The sequence below is a fragment of the Drosophila santomea genome, chromosome 3L (genome assembly GCF_016746245.2).
Source record: "Drosophila santomea strain STO CAGO 1482 chromosome 3L, Prin_Dsan_1.1, whole genome shotgun sequence".
NCBI lineage: Eukaryota > Metazoa > Arthropoda > Insecta > Diptera > Drosophilidae > Drosophila > Drosophila santomea.
Window position 1 is genome coordinate 22797050 of NC_053018.2, and position 21486 is coordinate 22818535.

The window sequence follows — 21486 nt, forward strand, 5'->3', positions numbered from 1 at the left end:
CTACTCACCGTTATTATGAGTTAGGAAGGCGTTGTCCGCTTCCGACGAGGATGATCCCTGGTGCTCATTGTTGGCGTTGGGAGAGGACGATGAGTTGGAGAAGTCGTAGGGATGGGTCAGGGTGTTGGTGCCGCCAGCGGAGGCAGCTAGGGCCTTGAACAGGTGGGCGGTGCGCTGCTGCGTCTGCTGCTGCAGCTGTTGCTGCTGTTGCTGCTGTTGCTGCTGCTGCTGCGGCGGAATATAGGGATTGTTGTAGATGTTGCGACTGTCATTCGATGGCTGCAGGTTGTATTGGTTCTGCTGCTGCTGGAGCGTGTTATTGGCACTCAGAAGACCGTTGACCGTGAAATGCCGGGACTTGGCTGAAAGAAGAAGAGAGTATGAAATGTCAAAAGGGGCCTGATGGAGGTACTGAGAAGTCAGTAAGGGTAAGGGGGGGAGCGGAACTTTTTTCCATGTCATGGCAGTTGCTGCTGGCCCGCCTTCAGGCCGTGACTCCCCTCCTCCTTGCGCCTAATTGCATGCATTGAAATATGCAAATGAGCGCCGTGGTGTGTGAGTGTCTATGTGTTTGTGAGGGTTCGCTTCAATTAAAGCATTTTCGCAGTTAGCTCGTAAAGGTTTGAGGTTTTCACTTTTCCTCCGCTCATTGTCGTCGCCCATTGTTGCTTTTCTCATGTGAATTATGCATGGCAATAACAACCACCCCCAACTCCCAACCCCCATTGATGTTGTTTTGCGGAAATAATGTTGACGCGGAAGCTGTGATAATGAAGCAGGCAAAAAGCAAAGTGTCGCCTCGGCCTCGGCCTATGCCCCCCGTCCCCTCCGATGCCCACAGAAAAATTATGCTAACTCTTTCAATTTTCCACAAGCAACTCGCTCGGAAAAGTTGCTCCTTGCCGGCTGTTCCTGCCATTGTGGTTGTTGTTGTAGTGGTTGTTGCCGCTCTTTGCATATTAATTATGCATGTTTTGGTTGGTGTGAAGGCATCAACACATTGTTTGAATTTTAAGCAACACAAGCGACAAAATTAGGGGTAAACTGCTCGTTGGGGGTGGGAGATTGCCTCCTTTCGGCCCTTTTCGGTTGGATTTTACACTGATTTGTTCAGCTTTTGGGAGCCAACTGTGTAAATATAAAGTGCAAAAGATAACAAGCTAATAACTTTGTTCATTTCGGGGCTGATATGTTCGGGTTGGTTGTTATTAATGGAAGAATCCAAGGCGAAACTAATTGTACTCTATTTGACTGATTAGGAGCGATTTGATCAGCCACAAACTAAATCCCATTCGTACTTTATGCCTCCCCCCCATCAAACGATTAAATCCAAACAATTACCCATTCACTGAACATTTCCCGCTTTAAAGGTCAGTTCTACTTGCTCGTCGGCAAGCCATCAATGTCAATTTCCTGGAGATAAAAATTCAGAGACAGCACGCGTCGCGGTTTAAAAAGCAATGGCAATAAATTTTCACTAGATCGAATTTATTGGTAAATCCCCACCGTAGGCGGCTTTATGACAGAAGCTAGGCCAACTGGAATCAACCGGATGAGGCAGGGCCAAATCTGCGACGCGTCTAAATGTCAATAAAAAACACATTCGGCCACCCAGCGACTTCAGATGGGGAGAGGCAAATTTGCCTCGTTTAGCGAGGGAATAATGACACAAATCGCATAATTCGATGAGGCAGAAAGGGTTCAACTTGGAGTCGAGACGATGCGGGACAGGGAAACGAACAACAAAGAAGCCAAATTGTCGGCCCAGCGGAAGGCAAGAGAGCTTCACCCAAATGGCCTCATTCAGTAGACGCTTGGGGCACCAACTCCACTGAGGCAACAAAGTATGGGCAACAACAAAGGAATAAAGCATTTGCGTCTCCATGTGGCAAGGGAAACTAGCGGCAACAAAAACAAAATAAATGTGTAAAAATTGTGTGGCAATAAAATTTGCGTAAATAGTCCAATTTGCATTGAATGTTGCCCTTATTTATGGGGCCATGGCGCAATCAGGCTGCCCTGTAAGTGGGGCGGGAATCGCAATCGGAATTGGATGGCCGGCCGTTGTGGATGTGCTGTTGTTGTTTGCTGCCGTGCCAGCGAAGTGTAAATTTGCCAAATTTTGTTAAAAGCAAAATAAATAAAAATCGTATAAACGGGCAATGGCTGGAAACGAGACTGGGAATGGGCCTTTTGGGGATCTTTGGACAGTGGCGAATAGTATTCTATTTTTCAGGATTATCAACGGAACATTTTCTAGCAGAAATGGGGCATAACTCAGGGGACGAAGAGGGATGTGTGTGGGAAAAGTTCAAGTTAAGTTTGGTGCTGGGGATGAAATGCCACGGGGGATTATGTAATCTTGGGCAATGCACGTAATTAATTCACCAACCAATCAATCCGCTGGCGAAGCTCCCTTTGTTTCGCCACAAACTTTCGCCAGACGAAAGCACTCAAAACTTTTCATTCACAATGCCCCAATCAGGTACCCACCAACAACAACTGGAGCAATTAACAATCGATGCAGCCAATTAACAATTAACAGGGAACTGGGAACCCGAAATGAAAGCCAAGGCAAGTTGCTGGGGAAAAAACTTTGTGTACAAAAATAAAGACCTCCGAGAGTACAACTTTTTAAGCCGATTAACCCGTGCTCAAAGAATTCTATAAACTAAGGACAAATCCTACATAAATATTTAATGTCCTCCAAAATTAATATTCCTGAGGCAGTCGCAGCCCATCAACGATTCATGAATACCACTTCGTATTCACACGCACGGCCCAATCAATACTTACTAATAATAGTCACACTCCCTAAATTGTTTTAAATTGGGCATTCAAATGGCAGCAATTATGGGAAATTAGGGTGAGTATGCTCACCGAATCACAGTTCTTTAAGTTCCGTGCCACTTAGACACGCTTTTAGAACTAAGCGCATTAAAATTGCTTGAGGATTGGGACTGATCCAAAAACACTTGAACAGATGTCCTGGCATTTGAAATTCACAAAACTAAAAGCACTGGGGAAATTCGAATGCGAGTGCGAATGTGAATGCCGCTGACTCATCCTTTCGTTTGGGAAATCGCAGCCAAGCTAGGGCCGCAAACACCTTGTTGTCCTGGCTGATGGCAGTGAAGCTGTCAGTGACAGTTGGTCGTTGTCACCCCGACGCATCCTGCGTGGCTAGGAAATTCGCACAGCTGAGCGAAGACGGCGCAGAAGTTATCCGCTTGAATAATTCCAACCAGGATTAGAGGTGGGGCGAAGGGCACCGCTGGCCTCTAATGCTTGTTTGGCATTTACATAATTTGCACTGGGTAGTCAGGGGTGCAGGCACTTGACTCTCACCAGTCTGAGCCTGCAAACCCAGCCAAGCCAAATATCAATTACATCCACGCAATCCGAACAACACTCGCAAAGGATCGGAAATGACACAACAAGCGAATTAATTGAAATCAATGCAAATGCCCAGGCAGGACCTCGCAGGACTCGACTTAAGGGTTGCATCCCTCCGCCGACGGATTGTTGTTTTCAATTTTCAGAGGCAATCGCATTTGTCAGCAGCTTAAGGTGCCCCTCCCGCACTCGCCCTCCGTTCACCATTGTTGTCAAACATGTCAAAGCAATGGCAAACATTCGGGCTCCCTTTCTTCATTTATTAGCGCGAGTTGAATCAGTTCTGTTTTTTCACCCGTCCGCTGATCTATGGATTCGATTTCGCGGTTTGCTGAGCACCGGCAGCGGGCAGATAACGCTCCGATAAGTAGAGTCCTGCTCATAAGTTCGTCCTTGCCAGCGGCGGCGCGTTCAATTCTATAAGTAACCCACTTGGACGGCAGTCCTCCCTTTGTGCAATATGCCAGTATGTATTGCGTTTTCGTTGCGATCATTCAGTGCCTCTGCGGGGCATAATTATTTAAACAGTCCTTGAACATATGTGCTTGTTTTCCAAAAGTTTCTTTTAATTAATCGCCCCATATTATACTTTTTATTGTGTGGTACTTTTTATTAAATGGTGATTAAAAGAACAACTAACAGAGAATCAGATATTAAAACACAACACCTCTTAACGAGGTGTTATAATATGCACCTTTAACGCAAAAGTTTTAATATTAGCATTTCTGAGAAAAATTAATTTGAATTAGACCTTATTAATACATTAAAAGATGTACATATTCTATCGATAAGAAAATGTTTTATATATCAAAAGATCCTCTATTACGTAAAACTTATTTTAGCTCGAAATTGTTAACCAAATGGTTTTAAAACAACAAAGACCCCTAAAGAAAAGCAATGCGCTGTTCGAAAGTAAACCGCACCAAATATTTTTCATTCTAAATGAGAGTTTGGATCCTGATAATAATGTTCTATCCCTCACATCATTTGTAACCTTGCAGGCGACCGCCTCCCCACTGGAAGTGCGCTTTCCTTTTATCAAAAATTTTGCGTAATTCCGAAATGCTAATGACCGCTAGCCGCCCGGTATTCATTGACATATTCAACTCATTAAACCGACATTCACCGACGTTCAGACACAATTGCTGCCAAGTCGACAGAAACTGAAAAGGCTAGAAAAGCATCGCCGGCTGGCGTTTCGACTTTGCCTTGCGGATGTATTTGCCAGGCTAATAATAAACACCGAAATAAAGAAGTTGATGTGGAAAAAACCGAGCCACGCAAATGATGAACGCGGTGCGCGTTTCAGTGTGCGAACAATGGACACAATGGGTAACAGGATCAAAAATCAGAAACCAGAGAGCCGCCACTACCAAATTCGGGGTGAGCCATCATTAAAACTGCGTCTCGCCTGGGCCGCACACGGGGTGTGCGGCTTGTCGGCCCAGGATGAACTAGAACTACCCTGGAGCGGAGATCAAAGCGAGCTGCAACTGCCATCAGCACGAGCATGTTTCCTCTTTTTACGGCTAGAGACTTATTACAGAAGCTGACATTGTGTCAAACACCGCGTAACGAGCGCGCCACACCTTTCGCCAATCCCAACTCAAATCGCCATCGGAGCTACGAGTCCCGCCGAGCGTTGTGCGGTTCTCAGTCGCAATTATTGCGTTTGAATTGTCAACACCCCCATGGAGAGATGGCAGTGGGAATGGGAATGCTGTTCGGAATGGGAATGGAATGAGATTGGCAACAAGAGGGGACGGTGGTCAAAGCCGAAATACGCCACGGGTCATGTAGAACCACTCCGTCCCCTGCAATCAACTCTGGTATATATGTGTGCTTTTAACGCGCTGGGTGTCGATTGTTACAATAACATTGCCCAGAGCGCGGATTTGGGCCTTTAACGACGATGGTGATGATGACATCGTCGACTGGTTGCTAGCATCCCTGATTCAGGTTCGGAGATGACCCGAAGGAGGTGTGGGAAATGTGTTATTATCTCTAGCAATTTTACTTCGTTCGTGTGTCTCTTAGCACCTTCTGTAATTTATGACAACGCTTTGATGGCAACTGATGGACCTTGATGATGATAATTGGCGGCAGCCAACCGGGTTGCTAATGGGGGTCATGAAGTTGTTGGCGGAACACCAACCAGGAGTATATGTTGACATATCCCCACATCGATTTCCATTCATGCATGATACCGCTGCCGTAGCTGGTACCATTTATCAGCTTTTAATCCTGTACTTTGCGTCAACTTCCTGGAATTGATAGAGCCGCAGAGTAAACCTCCCATACCCACAGAGAAAAATCCGAGCTTAAAACGTAAATGAAGAGAGACAGTCATATAAGCGCAGTGGGTGGAGAAATGGCGGCCAATAAATCTGATTTATTGGTTTTCAAAACAGATTTTCGGAGCGCACGGAACAGAAACCACAATGCGAGTAAAACGAAATGAATGCAACCAGCACTCTTCCCGATGTTCGCCATGACACTTGTGGCCATATGGCCATATGGCTGAAAAACCGGAGCCCGATGTCCGAGGGGCAACTATGGCTGAAAAATCCATCAAAGTGGAGGACGGAGAACTCGCGCCGATGACACAAAGCGTGGAAGGATTAAGCCGCCGCAGTGCCGGCGAGGGACAATGGAAGTTCATCATGGCCAGAGGATGATGCCGACACTTGGCCGATGCTCGTCGGCAATTTGTCGCTCGTTTAGTTGAGTTGTGCGACAAAAATAGAATAAATGGCACAGATAATGGAAAAAATGGACAGCTGGATGGAAAGGGATGAGCATAAACCGCTGCCCTGGGCAGCAGCCACGTCCAGAGTCCGGCAGCTCCTGGTAATCCGACGATTAATTAAAAACGTTGTTCCCGGCAAAGGGCTTAAAAATGGAAATTGATTGCCGGCGCCGCTCGTTCGGCTTAGTTAAAGTTTTTCCGCGGCCCCTTCTGCTTCTGCTTTCGCTTTTCTTCTGCAATTTCAGGAATCTTCCACCGGTAAACAACAATAAATACAAATACAATCGCAGTTATTACTGGCAAATACTCCAGGGAGCCGAAAGTCATCAGCAAGGAACAAGTCGACATCATTTTCATCGTCATCACCAATTACCACCTGAGCATGCGGAAAGTCGCTTAACAAGCTTCCGAGAAATCCCTGGGGCCAGTTGCGGAGCATAAGAACAAAAGGAGGGCAAAATTACGAAAATCCATTTAAAAAAGTTCACAGAAGCTACAGGCAATTACCTTCGCCAGTTTTTAATTCTTATCAAATTTCCCCTGCTTGGCTGTCGAATATGATCATATGCTTATGGAGAAAATTCACATGCAAATCATCGTGAATTGCGAACTACCCTTTGCAGAAAGCACACGCGCAGGGTATGATTTCCATCGAGTCAACCCCCACGTGGAATAGAATCAGGAAACTATCAAAGACCAGAGAGCAGACCTTTCTCATATCAATTAGTTACGAGCGAGTACACTTGATTCATTAGGCTGATAATTACGAGCAGACAAGCCTGGGCAGTCAAAAGAACGATGCTGATGAGAATTCGACATGTTCCTAGCAAAGTTTCCCACGAAGGGCCCGAAAATAAAGCAAAAGCCAAACCAAACATAATTTGACACGATGAGTGGGTGAAAGCCAGAAAGGCGCAGATGAGGACGCGGATTTGGCGACGTCAAAAAATAATGTCAACCATTTCGAGCAGTGAAAGTCGAAGAATTAAAGCATTAGGTTGAAAGTGCAAGCACCGAAAAAAGAGGAAAATAAGTGAAGACAGCTGAGTTCCGGAAAGGGGAAAAGGGAAATGACAAAGTCAACAGCCGCGACAACAAATTGCCAAACGAGCGGAGCGTAAAACTCGACTTGGATCTTCAGGTGGGACGATGGCGCGAGTCGGCTGGATGGCTGATGGTCGAGGCACTGCGGAGGGAATAATTCCTAAGGCAGAGCCCAAGCCAACCCTCAATAAAGTGAATCCTTTCGGCACAAACCCTTTTAATTGGAATACAAAGGGAAGGCAGCGAAATTCGTTCGCTTTAAAGCGCGCAATATTGCACAATGGGATTGCCGCGTCTGTTGCCAAGACAATTGATTTCATCAGCCCCAAAACTCATCAGACCGATCACTCATCCCCTAACCCGTCGACTATCCTGAAATGGCCGTATGTCTCGCAGTTTTGGCTCATTCGTTCCCGAATTCGTAACGCATTTTTCCTTTGATTTCTATTAAATTATACCTTACGCTCTGATCAAAACCCGCCCTGGCCGAGTCTCTGCAAAACTGTCATATTTACCCCCGCGTGATTGTAGTTTGTTCAGAGGATGAGGCTTTGAGTATTTGCTCAGCAGATTCTGTTGACTGGTGGTTCCCGGTGCGTTGATGATGTGAAGTGATCCAAATTGAAATGTAATTTTGTGCCCAAGCAGGAAGCGGGATAATCTCTTTGACAAACAGCAAGGCCAGATGTATTAGATTCCCATAGATGCGGCACCTTTGGCCCACTTTGTGGCTAAGTTCTGGCGCAGATCGATAGAATCGCTATACCCAATTATCACATAACAATTTCCGCTGCAGCTCAAGGAGGGCTCATTTCCCCACACTCAAGTTTTAATTTCCTTTCAATTTATGCTGGAAATCGAGGTCGCCTCCCGATAAAAGAGCCATCCAACCAATTTGCCCAGCTCAGGAAAATCCGTATGTGTACCTAGATGGCTCCCCGGCAGTGGAGTTATGTACGGGTGCTTATTAGATGAAGCCTGGCCTCGACGTCGCTCGGAGTCGAGTGCTCAGGACGCATATCAATGGCCCCTGAGATGCTGGTGCGGGGTGGGGGGGAAGTTGGATGTGGAGCAGCATCAGCAAACAGCAAACAGCAGGAGAAAAAAACGCTTCAAGTGTCAATCAGTGACAACACAGACGCCACACACGATGAAGCACGGGCTGATAGAAGCTAATCGATTTACGCTGTAATGTGCTACCGCCGCCGTAATTTCCCAGTCACCGCCCCCATGTACACCCCATTTCGGGCCACGTGTTCCGAGATGGAGGATGCGTCCGGATCGGAGCCAGAGACTTCGGGCCATGTGTGTCCTCGAAGCTGTCGTCTGTTTATCTGCCTGCATTTGTCGCATTAAAATTGAATAAAAAATCAATCTCAATTCTAGCATAATTTGATTCTTGCCTTCGATTATCGGAGTGGGAATGCTGTGAGCTGGGGGCAAATGAAAAGCAGAATGCAGGGAAAACAGAAAATAAATAAATGATAATCTGTAAAGGCCTTTGCCTGTTCGACGGAGATATTTATGTGGCAAGTTTTTGGTTCCGAGAGGAGAAATGCTCCTTCTCAGCAACCACCCATCTCATTTCACTTCCCCCGCTTATGCTTCTTCTTTGAGTGCATTAGCAATCCTCTTTTTTTGCTGGCATCGAATCTCTTACTTGAGCTTAGCACCAAATTCACTTGGCTCAAAGTTTATCCCTCCACTGGCTCTACCACTGCCACATGTGAGAAAGCTCGCAGGACTTTTATCTGCCCCCGATTCTTCGGCTCCTTCGAGGGCTGCGCTTATTCCAATGCATTTAATAAAGTGTTTATTTCGGTTGCAACAAATTTGCCAGCTCAGTGCGGCGAGCGGAAACAATGCCAACTGGAAACCTGTGCACGACACAAAGGAAAATTGCTTTTCCGCCGCGCAGACACAGCGGCAGCCACATCCGCACATGGGGAAAATACCTATCACGCTTGATGGCAGCGAAAATATGTGGCCATTCCCATCCGTAAGGAAGACAAGGGGTCCTAGCCAAACCATCGAAGTTTTTCCCGATGACGTATGGCCCTGGCCCGCTTCTAGAGATGCGTCCGTGCCACGAGACTTTCCCGGGGTTATCCAACCGCAGTTATTGGTGCCTCACGACGCCGTCTCGGGAAAACTTTTTACTCCCTCTGCCAGCATAGTTTTGATTTCTTCCCAACTTTCCTTTTACTTTTCTTTGCTTTTCTATTTGTCTTTCGGAGGATTCAACTGCGATTCGGTGGGCTGAGCGTGGGGCAGGCGATTCGGTTTGAGTGGCACATTATTTGATGATGCTTTTCGCGATTTTTTCGCACTTGAATGCCTGATTTTTATTAGTTGAATTCTTTACGGTTTTGCTGCGTTCCGCCTGCCAGCGAAAAGTTTCAGTTTCTTTGCTTTTCCGCCACTGTCTGCGAGGGTAAAGTTTTTCGTTCAGAGATTTGAAATATGGCAAGAATCGGCCGCCTCGAGTCGATAATCGAAAGTGCCTTTGTCTCGGCTCCTGGTCAGTTGATCACTTTTTCCCCGCGATTGGCTAGAGTGAGTCCATGGACACAATCATCTTTCGGAGAAAACAGCTTCACTTGCCAAAAAGCGCAAAATCCTGATGAAGAATGCCAAAGTAAAACAAACGAACCGACCGACGAACAAACGGAAATGAAAGTCAATTTGAATACATTACCAATTCTAATTACGATTTTCAAGTACAACGAACGATGGCGACGGCCAGATGGATGATCCGAGGGGGGAGAGGCGCCAAGTGCGATGGCTTGAATAATATAATATTGGCTACTGGGAGAGACGTCCTTAGCCAAAGCCATCCGCTAACAGCCACGAAAACCACAAAGCATTCAAATTGGAAATTTAAAAAAGCGAATGGACAGCAGGGCGACTGACGTCCAAGGGGAGGAGGAATGCTCGCTGACCAACAGATTAGCCGGGAACCCGAGAAGAGGAAAAGCTGTGAAGTTTCACAGCCAGTGACAGGAAAATGGCGGCCACGAATCGTATTTGAATACATCAGCATTGCCGAGTAACCGGGAGTCATGGAAGGGAATCGCTTGAGGAGTAGGGTATCCGCCATTCACCACTGCGCCTTTCCGTCTAGGTCGGGCGAGGAGTGGGAACCCTTGTTCGCTGAGATCCGCATTTCGTTAAATTAAAAATTCAAATACTTTGCGTTATCGCTTTAGACGCAGCTTAAGCCACCTGCCAGAATCTACACCCCGCCGGAGCCACCCAGCCAATCACTCCCCCAAACACTTGACTTTGGGCCTTAAGCAGAAAAGTTTGGCTGCGAGCCTCGCTTATTATGCAGGCTCTTTCCTATTCCTCCCTGTGCCAATGCCAAGGTCTTGGATCGGTCCACTCCTCGTTCTGGGAAGCCATATCATATACCACTTGAGGAAGGGAGAGTACCAAATTAGAAATGAAAATTAAGTAAATATCATAATATGTTACCACCTGGCTGGCGGTGGAAGCTGCTCCCCCACACTTCGGTTTCGGTTTGGCAAATAAATGATAAGCATTACATTTGATATTCATTATTTGATAACGTGTAGCGTGGAATAAAAATGAAAATGCCAGCGGAAATGAAAATGTAGCCTCCGTGTTTACGTTCAGGACGTGGACTGCGCACAGGCGGAGTTCAGGAGGCCAGACAAGATGTTGGATTAAATGTTTGCCTAAGTGAAATATGTTAAATGCTATAATATGTGCGGTTGCCTTGGTGCTCGACTCCTTCGATGTCATGATTTATGATATTAGAGATGGGTTTTTGTGCCTACGGTATGGCTTGCAGCTCATCTCCGACCATGAGCTGCAAGGATAATTATGAAGAGTTCAGCAGACTTCAGCCGAATCCATTTATCACATTAGTCGAATAAACTAATTCTGTTAAAAGCATATAAGCACCCCAAAAAGGAATCCATTCAATGGGCCACAAGCATGCAAAGGGTTTGTTTTTTTCCGCTGTTTCTGATCCGTCGAAAGTCAAATCGCCACATTCATCAGAATGTAATAAAGACAACAGCCAAGTGGCGGGATTCGAGGTAGAAACTTGTCTGAAATATGTACATAGCCAGAAGGAATCTATAGACTTCCCACATAAGACATTCGTTGATTCTCTTTTCAAATCACGAAGAATGGTCAACCCAATCAAATATGGAGCTTGAATGGAGCTCTCTGCGACTCCGCCGCACTCAACTTTATTGCATTTCAGTGATATCCCCGGCGTCTCCTCTGCTAAATCAGAGAACCTGTGATTCCACCAGCACGAAAGCACAGACAAGTGCCTGGGAAACTGAGGTGGAAGGCCCACCGGAAAAGCCAAGAACAGCACAACACTCAGATGGAGGCGTGTGTGTTCGCTTAGCGTGAAATTATGAGCGCTTTTACAGCGCAAGCAGCAGCACGGGCGAATGTCAACGACAAGCTTAAGCTGCTTAAAACAAGCCATTGCCTCAAGTGTTGGGTGGGGGTAAAGGTGGGTTAGTTAAGGGAGGGAAAGTGAAAGTGTCAAGGATGCGGCAAGCGTTCATAGCCAAATTAAATTGCTCCCTGGAAGGAGTCAAACGAGAAGGGGAGAGCTGGGCGCCAAGTGAAAGGATAATGCGAGCATAAAAACATTTTTAATGAAATCGAGACGACGACTTCCAACGGAGAAGCCATCGTCTAAGACAGTAGCAAGTGTGTTTTAATTTAAACCTTGGATTTACCTTGCACAACCCGTTCGCCTTTGAAGGAAAGCAAAGGAGGGTGAGGGGCATCATTCCCCCTCGCCAGCGCATTAATTTCATCCCGCTTGAAAATTTTAATTAATTTTCAGCTTGATTGCGTTTTAAAGAGCCGCTTGGTTTATGTTTTGAGGGGCTTGCTGATGTGTTGTGGCTGCCTTGGGCCTGGGAATTTATAGTTATTGCGGTGAGCAGCGGGGAGGGATAAAGTTTGCGGGTCAGACCTTTGTTTCGGTCGCTTTGAGGGGGCAAAACAAATTTCGGTTTGTAACCATCACAGACTACTTACATCTCCAGTGGCTTCTTAATTAATTTTAGATCGAAAAGCAGTGCTATACGAAAACTCACCTTTGCTGTTGTGCCTGTCCAAGTTTGGATCCTTGAGACCTGTAAGAGTAGAGAGGCATTCTGTTACTTTCTAGTTACATATCTGTAGTCGTTATCTAATGTATAGATACAATGCACTAATACAGAAAGAACAACTAATTAACGGCTAGTGAACAAGCGCGAATTGGCCATACATCGCAGTTAGTTGACGATAGACAAGAATCACAACTGATTGAAACAGAGAGTTATCATTGGTAAGAAAAGGTCTGTGGGATTTGGGCGCTCCAAAGCATTAGTCAGAAGTTATATTTAGTTAAACAAGTTGGCCAAATAAATCGTTATTTGGTCCTTAATACTACTTTATAAGAAGTCGATGTATTTTGCATTGGACTATCAAATAGTTCGTAAGCAGTTTTTGACATTTTTATTTTAAGTTCATTCCACGCAACATTTAATTAATTTTCAGCTATCACCGCCAAAGGCGTCTTCTCTTTGTTCACTTAAAGTAATAATTTTCCCTCGATTTAGTAGATGTCTACCCAATGTAGGGAAAAAACCACAAAATGTTGTGTGCTCAGAATCATCGGACATTTTAATGCCCTTACAGTAAGCAAATTTATTAAGGGACCAAAATTTTTATTTCCACTGTGCAGACTAAGGAATGAATACAACTAAGTAGATACAGCCCATTTTTTTGATAATATAATTCGATGAAAATTTTTTCATATTCTGCATCAAATTATTTATTAATAAAACATAGGTAATTTATACAAAAAAATTTTATTTGTATTATTATTTATTTATTTTTTATATAGACCTCCTCATGCACACCTCATCTTGTCTGATTCACAACGCGTAATAATAAAGTTCAGTTTAAGACCAAAAAGCGATATATTAACAGGGATCCTCCAAGGAAGGGTATTTAAGCCAAATGCTGATGTGCTCCTTTAAATAATTCGCTGGACAAAATTGCAGTCTTATGGGAAAATTCCCCACATGCCGCAGACTTTGCGGTATTGGTCGACCGAAAGAGAAAAACTTGTAATGGGGCTGTTGGGAAGACGAGGAGACAGAGATAATGTGGTTAAGGTTTAATTGCAGTTGAGCTGCTAAGGTCAAACAGGTCTGGAGAAAGGATATAAACGGAGAAAAGTGGCAAATAAAGGCATTTTTTTTAAATCTTATATTTATTTGCCACTTTTCCCCGTTTATATCCTTTCTCCAGACGTGTTTGACCTCTCGCATTTTTTTTTAATCTTATGAGACCGGTCGGGATTAAGCATCTGAGGAATACAGCGAGATATCATAAACTTCAAGTTGAGTTAATATTCGTCAGAAGGGTCTTAAGTTTTATGAGCCCTTACTCTCTTCAAATCTCGATTAATTATGGCCTAGACATCATAAAATTTGATGTTTTCATCTTGTAAATTGTCTACAGAGCGTGTTGGCAAAAGAGGAGTTGTTAAGTAAATTATCACGTCATGTGGCAAAAATGGTTGAGTGAGTGGAGGGCAAATCTAGATCCATGTGAAAGTTTTATGTCAGCTACGTGCTCATAAATTTCGCAGCGTTTTTCGCCCTCAAACATTTGTGGCCTGAATCGTTTTAGTGACTTCTAAAATTAGCAGCAGCTGGGGATGAGAGCTGCACGCCGAAGGGGGCACGGAACTCGAATCAAAATGGGGGTGTAGTAGCTGTTGTTGCTGGGTTAATTAGAAAAGTTGCCAATGCTCGAGTTCCACTCCATTCGGGAGTCGGGAGTTCATCGAACTGAGTAGAAGCTTCGGGAGTTTTGCCATTAGCTGCAAGTCCTTCAACAAACTTTAAATATGCACTGGCCTCGCCGGAGAAGCGAGCTGTGCTCACCCAGATTTTACAATCATACAATCAGCTCATCTCAATTGCAATCACTTAATTCCTGGCCGCCCTCTGATTCCTCCTGTGTCGCCCAAAACCAGGCAATGGGCTCTGGGCAAACATTTTTGAGAGAGCTCTCGCAATCCGCACACTTAAAATATTTACGCAATCAAAATTAATGCAACTGTCATGTTTTCCCCTCCGCAGGCGGGAATCCACCCATTATTCAACCTTTTTTCCCCTTATTCCCCCTGTCGGAATGCATTTAGCGTTAAATGCAAATACACTTTAGAACTGTAGCCGACCGCTGGTGAGCCCGATTCCCGCTCCTCCTTCGTCCGAACTCGTTTAAATTTAAACAGTAAAACCAAACTCATTACCAACAACAAGCGCAGGATCAGGCACCAGTGGTGGAATCGACTCTGTGCAGATATAAGGCGCCAATTAGCAAAACTTTACTTCCTGAATCATTTTGTATTTAATTACTATAAATGACAACTTGATTAGTTCTCCCCCTTCATCACTTGTAAGGAATGAATGCCAGCTTCATAATTAGATCCGGTGGATGCCCACTACATCATGTAACTACATGCTTACCCTATCCTATGATCTTTTAAGACAATTCGGGAATAAAGCTCGCGTCCTTTGGCTGGGCAAACTAGATTAAACAGGCCTAAAACCTCAGCGGAGTAGAGTCCGCTCCTGGCTTGGGTGGATGACATCGTTGAAATTACCAAAATGTCCTTTTGCGAAATTTTGTGGACATTGAAAATCGCTTTGATTGAACCGCACGCCATGCAGACAACAGATACAGTTGCATGTCGATGGGCGCTGGACAATTGCCACACATAAAACAAACACGAGCCCCTTAGTCCTGCGGATCCTGCCCACAAGCCACCGCACTCCACCCCTCGCCAACGGGCCGTGGCTGCAGAAACAACTCCGAAATCCACTCGGCAATTGCAGCTGCAATTGCGCTTCACTGCACTTACAATGCACATCGGGTGTGGGGAAGAGGTGCGGAGGTGTGGAAGAGGGTTGCGATGCAAAGTCCGTAAATTGTCCAGCGAATGCGGATTGGGAATTGGTTTTATGTCGCTTGCGCCTCAATGGAGATGCATTTTACACTGCCCTGCTAATCTCCGAGCGTGGCGAAAGCGAAAGCTTGCCTTCTCCTCCCACAGGACTCCAGTCCGCTGGGCTCCATCTCCATCTCTAACGACATACCCATTCCTCCTCCTAAAGGACGCCAGTTGACTTTGAAAATCAATTAACAACATCAAACAGAAGCCGGATGCTGACGTGGACAGCTGTCGGCCAGCCCCAGAGCACCTCCTCCATCCCTAGCCGTGATCTGCTGGGTTCTGCTGGCTCTGTTTCTGGTCTTGGTACTGGTACCCCTCCTGCTGAAGTGCGTAAATTGCAACTGTAAATCAAATATGACAACGCGAACGGCGGCAAAATCTGCATGTGTGTCAGTCACATTAATTGTCCACGCCCCCTTTCCCGGCGCTGGTGGCGGATGGGCGTGGGCGTGGCCGTGGGTGTGGGCGGGGCGAATGTACTTTATTGTTGTGTTAATGAGTGTGCATAGGCAGCTCGGTGGATGTGAAGCGGATTGCAATGCGCTGATGTGACATAAAAATATGTTACAGTGGGCGAGCAGGGTTGAACATTTAATTAATTGTGTAGAAAAGTTGTACAAAATATCGAATATTAATTGGATATTAATAACGTAAATAATTATGGGTTCCTTCTGCATTCCCTGCGATCCATGTCGGTTTCCCTATGCAACATATTTCAGCGTGAGTTCAAACAGGACTCCTGCCTTCAATGAAGAAAAACCCCGGACTCGAGACGCGACAACAAACAGAACGAGAAAGACAAACAAGTGACGAGGAAAAAGCAGGGAAATGCTTTTAAGTCGTGCAGGACGAGAACGGTAAAATATTCCTGCTTGTTAACTTTCGCCAGATATTGATGCAATGCCAACCGGGCGATCAATAACCGGTAAAAGCCCAAGTGGAGAAGAAGTTCTCCTCTAATTTTCCATTTCCCGTCAATGCAAATTTATGTCGCAATTGAGACTTCAAATCCGTTCGGGGAATACAAGGGAGGTGGATTTCTTGCCCAGATTTTATATCAATATTTGAGCGAGCAGCTTGTGATTCATGTTTGCATCTCGCTTATGTATATGAAATATTTATTTTGCGACATTTATCCAGACCTGACACTAAACTCCGAATGCGGGTTTAGTCGGTACTTATGGACATTTGATGTTTAATTGAAATAGGTTGACCTTGTTCTCTGTCATCCGCCCAGTGATAATACTGCTCCTCAATATGCAGAGTCATGTAGCGAACTCCACTGCGTATTCGTGATATGCATTCCTGGATTTCTTCCTGGACTTGGTCTGCCCGCCTTCCTCGTGTTTTGCATATTGTTTACATCTTTCGAGTTGCCGTCTCCGTTTCTGCTCCTGCTTATGCAATCAGCGCAGGAGGCGGATGATACCCGGTTGACCTCTGGACCCTTGTCTTTCCAGTAGTCCGATGTGCAATATCGAATTTATCTCACGGTTACAATATTTAATTTGCTCTTACACAAATTGTTGCCTTTTACGTTTTGTCCTTTAGCAATCAAGTGGGTGAACTGTAACTGCTGCGTCCCTCCTCCGCATTCAATTACGCATCATGTATTCTATAGACATTTTTCATTTACATCTTAAGTAAATAAAATAAACGGCAATTGTTTCGTAGCTGAAAATAAAGTTTTATTTTAAATAAATGGCTTCTCTATATATACACATCACTGTGGACGGCAGACCGCGTAGTGACGAAGTGCACCAGGGCAGTGTGTAAAGGCTTAGATTTGTTGAAAAGTATGTACCAGGCAGAAGAAAGCGTATCCGACCAAAAAAAGTTTATATATTCTCGATGAGACTCAATAGCCGAGTTGATTTGTCCGTCAGTCTGTCTGTCCGTATGAACGCCGAGATCTCAGGAACTATAAAAAGTAGAGAGTTGAGGTTAAGAATGCAGACTCCAAAGACATAGACGCAGCGCAAGTTGGTTGACCCATGTTACCACGCCTACTCAAACGCCCACAAACCGCAAAAAAAAAAGTCACTGTTAAAATTTCTCCATCATAGTCGGTGATCTCGACTATAGCGTTCTCTCTTGTTTTTACTCGTTAGGTGTTTGCTGTTCATATAAATGACCTGCCCTTTAATGCTCAAATATTAAAATCAAATTCTTTAAAAGAACCGATTTTTATTCAGAAAACAAGTCTCCTAAAAAACAAGAGAGGGCGCTATAGTCAAATGAATAAACTGAAAACAAATCGAACAACTTTTCCGAATTGGGTCATGTATATCTGGTACTTTTTTGTGTCGGCAATGTTCTGGTCATTAGAATCTAAATGCATAAGGACAGACGGTCGGACATGACCAAATTGACTCGGCTAGTGATCCGGATATGTAAAAGAATGTACATACTTTCTAGGATCGTAAACACTGCCTTTTACCTTATCAACGAACCTTGTATTATCCTTTAGAAGTTTAACACTGTTTATCCATGGAGCTTTTATACAACATAATATCCACAGCAACAACGAAGCCCCAGAGAAGCCGGAGACAGCGATCAATTTTCGGATTGCCTGTGGACAGGAAGCAGTTTGGTGCGCGTAGAAATTTTCCACCGGCAACATGGCATCCTAGAAGGGATATGAAGGGGACCAGAGGAGCCGACCAGGCACACAGCATATTGCAAGGTGGAAAATTTATAATTTGCGAAATTGCCACACTCACATACGGGCCCACGCACGTTGGCAGCATGTTTAATGGGCATTCAGTGGTGTCTCTCACCCCGTCTTCCACCCCTTTCTACCTCTGGCAGGTCCTGCTGCCTTAAATTATGTTAACCTCAAACGAGACGATCCCGACCTCCCGGAACGACCCGTGTACAAAGTTCGATTTAAGGCCTCGTTTATTTTGCCATCCTTGCAGAGAACGAGAAGTGGAGGGGATCCAGCCAGTCGTCTCGTTGCATGTTGCAAAAGTTGTTGCTGTTGCACAACCGCATGCCACAACATGCACCCTGACTGGATGACCTGGGGGACGGGGGTTACGGCCCGGTCTGGGCAGGGACTAGGGTTATGTCTGACATGCCCCACTTGGCAATTGCCAAAACTATTTGTTTACATATTTAGAGCAGGCCAAAGAAGAAAGCCGGCAGGGCATGTTGTCAAGGCATGTTAACTTTGAAATATGCGCATTTAAACGGATGTGCTTCAGGGAAGTATTTCTTAGCACCTACACTGAGCACCCACAAGGATATTGATATGATAGATTCCCTACTTGGTACTCACCAATTAGGCAGCATGAACAGCAGAAATGCAATGTAATAATGAAATAATTTGTTGGGAAACCCACTCCACGCATTCTGCAATCAAAGCTCATCCCTTAAGACTTAATTAAGCCATTTGCTGCACGTTTTGACAATTCAAAAATTGTGGCCCATTCAGCGCTTCCAACCTTCTAACATATAACATCTTCGCCTTATCGGCGACTGCCACCAAACGCAGAAGTGAAGAGGCCAAAGTCTTATTTAAATCGCCGAATGGGAGAGTAATGCGAATCGCGCCACAGAACGAGGCGGGTTTCATCCCCCTGTGAGTGGGGAAAGGCCAGGGAAATGGGTGCCCTCTGGGCACAGAATTCGAAGAAAAATCACGCGCGCTTATCAGACGCCGTAACCTTAACCAAACCCACGCAATTAACGCCCATTGGGCTGTCAGTATGAAAAGTGAGCGATGGGGAAAACCCCGGGGAATTGCCGCGGAGGTAGTCTTGAGCAACTGCGAAATGATTTGCAAACGACGCGCGGCCGCAATCGAACTCCAATTCCGACTTCCAAGTCTCCACTCCACCAGTGGCTACAAATTTTAATTGCTTCAGCGATACGGGCGTTGCGTGGCGGGGCCCCCGAGGAGCCAGGCTGCTTCATGGCAATAGGTCGCATTGATAAGAGAGTCACGTTCTGGGCCTTGCAGAGGAAAGACAATGTTGTTGCTGTCTTCATTATCAATGACACAGGCGAACGGAAGTGGGTTGGCGCAGGATACAATGGTTACTCTTTATTGCCACTGCCTATGCCTCTGAGTCAAATTGATAAGATGCCGAAAATGACTTGAAGAACAATAAACGTGGGCATGAAACAAGTAAGGAAGGTGCCGATTCGAGTGGGGGAATACCAATGGGCGGTGCGTAAACAGAACGTTTGAGACGTCTTAATGGGGGCAGGAGCCGATAGGTTCCTTGCACTCTGTGGAGCTCGTCGAGAAATGTCAACCGCCTAAAGGTGGAATCTTTTGTGCCGAAAACACTTTCAAGCACTCTCGGAGCAGCGAGAAACTTTTTGTGAAGATAACTTTGTAAAGGTGGGGAGCTGAGCCCCGGAGCTGAAATATGAACTGCATCACCACTCCCACCTTCTACTCACCGCAACATTGTTACGGCGTAGAGTTATCCCCAGCGTCATATCTTTAAGTTGACCAATGTGCTTAGTCTTCCCTTAAAAAACCTACTAATTTCACAGCTAAGTAAAGTAGCCAAGAACTTGACAGTCATTTAATAAAATTTTATTTCCACCCATCACTTTGGGATCCTCAAGTAAAAGCAACGCAAGGAAAGTCGGAGACCTCTGCAAGTCCCACAATTTTGATGCGCAACAAAATTTTATGAAATACTTGGAGAGCAAATTTTATGTGAGTTGGCGGCCATAAAATTTTAGCGCTAGCAAAAGTCACTGAAGAGCTTCCAGCGGTTTCGCCGGACTCCCCCTCAGCTTTCCTGGTCTCTGGGTCCCTGGGCTCGCCTTTGGCTAATAATACCGGAGCATTTACACCTTTATGGGGCGTACTTAGAAACGTTTATTTATGCTAATGGCGGAAGTGGGCGAGGGATGAAGAGGGGCCAAGTCCTGTCACTAATTCCACCCCGAAGCACTGTAAAAACATGGGATAGTGAGCTTAAGATTTGAGCAGGTAAAGTTGGCAAGATGTGCAGAGTGTGCGTATATTTCATCACACCACTCGGAAAGTTTGGAGCCCACCCTCATCTCTTGACCTTCCCGGCTCCCCTCGCATATCCTGCCCTCCAGATCCTGCCCTAGCCCGGCGGACAACGACTTTCGTGCTTCACATTCTTGTCTCGAATGTGTTTGTAATTTCCCTAGAGTGTGTTTGACTTTGACGACTTAAGTTGTAAAACTTTAACATTATCATTTTCACTACGGCCAGGACCAGCACCAGGCCAGAAGCACGGGACACGCGCAGATCCTTGGAGCATGTGTGTGCTGCCGGACGAGTGTCCTCCTTTAGATGTTGGTCCTGGGCCAGACAGACATTTTGATGATGTTGACCTTCGCTGCTTTTACTTTCACCGCACAGCTTCGTTGCTCGGCTTCCTTTAAAGTTTTCTGCGACCTCTGGATATTGTTGACATATCGTATTACAGCCAAAAGAGAGAGAAACGCCTATAAAGGCCATTAGAGAGCAAAAAAGTTCAGGAAGCCCGCCACCTCTGGGGTAGCCCTAGCTCGAATTACGAAATCCCAAACCGATATTTGGTAAATTCTTCTCACATGTGTCAATTAGTTCAATCAGAAGGCGAACACACATCGACCACATGCACCATCCCCTGACGATCCACCCCAGAATTTCGGCCCGAATCGAATGTCATTTTAAAGGTTTCCATCTGGCGGCTGCGGGTTTTTTCTCAACTAAAAGTAACAAATAACCACAGAAATAAGGTAAGTCTCGACTGCGGCAGAACATCCCTTTTTTTAATTTTCATGGAACATTGATAACTTTTTTTGGAGTCTGCATGCTGAATCTCAACTTTCTAGCTTCTGTAGTTCCTGAGATCTCGACATTCATACAGACGGACAGACAGACATGGCCAGATCGACTCGGCTGTTGATCCTGATCAAGAATATATTCATTCTGCCTGTTAAATACTTTTCTATGAATCTAGTATTCCCTTTTACTCTACGAGTATCGGGCATAACAAGAAAGAACGCTATAGTCAAGTTTGCCGACTCGTGTAAGTAAAGGGTATACTAGATTCGTTGAAAAGTATGTAACAGGCAGAAGGAAGCGTTTCCGACCATATAAAGTATATATATTCTTGATCAGGATCAATAGTCGAGTCGATCTGGCCATGTCCGTCTGTCCGTCCGTCTGTCTGTCCGTCTGTCCGTCTGTCTGTCTGTCCGTCCGTATGAACGCTGAGATCTCAGGAACTACAAAAGCTAGAAAGTTTAGATTGGGCATACAGACTCCAGAGACATAGACGCAGCG

The 21486-nt window shown here is 45.3% G+C and overlaps 1 protein-coding gene across 1 annotated transcript in view; it reads right to left on the reverse strand.

Annotated features, from left to right (window-relative positions):
* The window catches only part of LOC120447824 (target of Myb protein 1), a 48692-nt gene continuing 27206 nt past the window's right edge, over window positions 1-21486 (reverse strand). Inside the window, exons 3-4 of the mRNA XM_039629407.1 lie at window positions 12289-12327; window positions 1-362 (exon numbers count right to left, since the gene is read on the reverse strand). Coding sequence (XP_039485341.1) covers window positions 1-362; window positions 12289-12327 — 401 coding nt within the window. The remainder of the gene's footprint in view (window positions 363-12288; window positions 12328-21486) is intronic.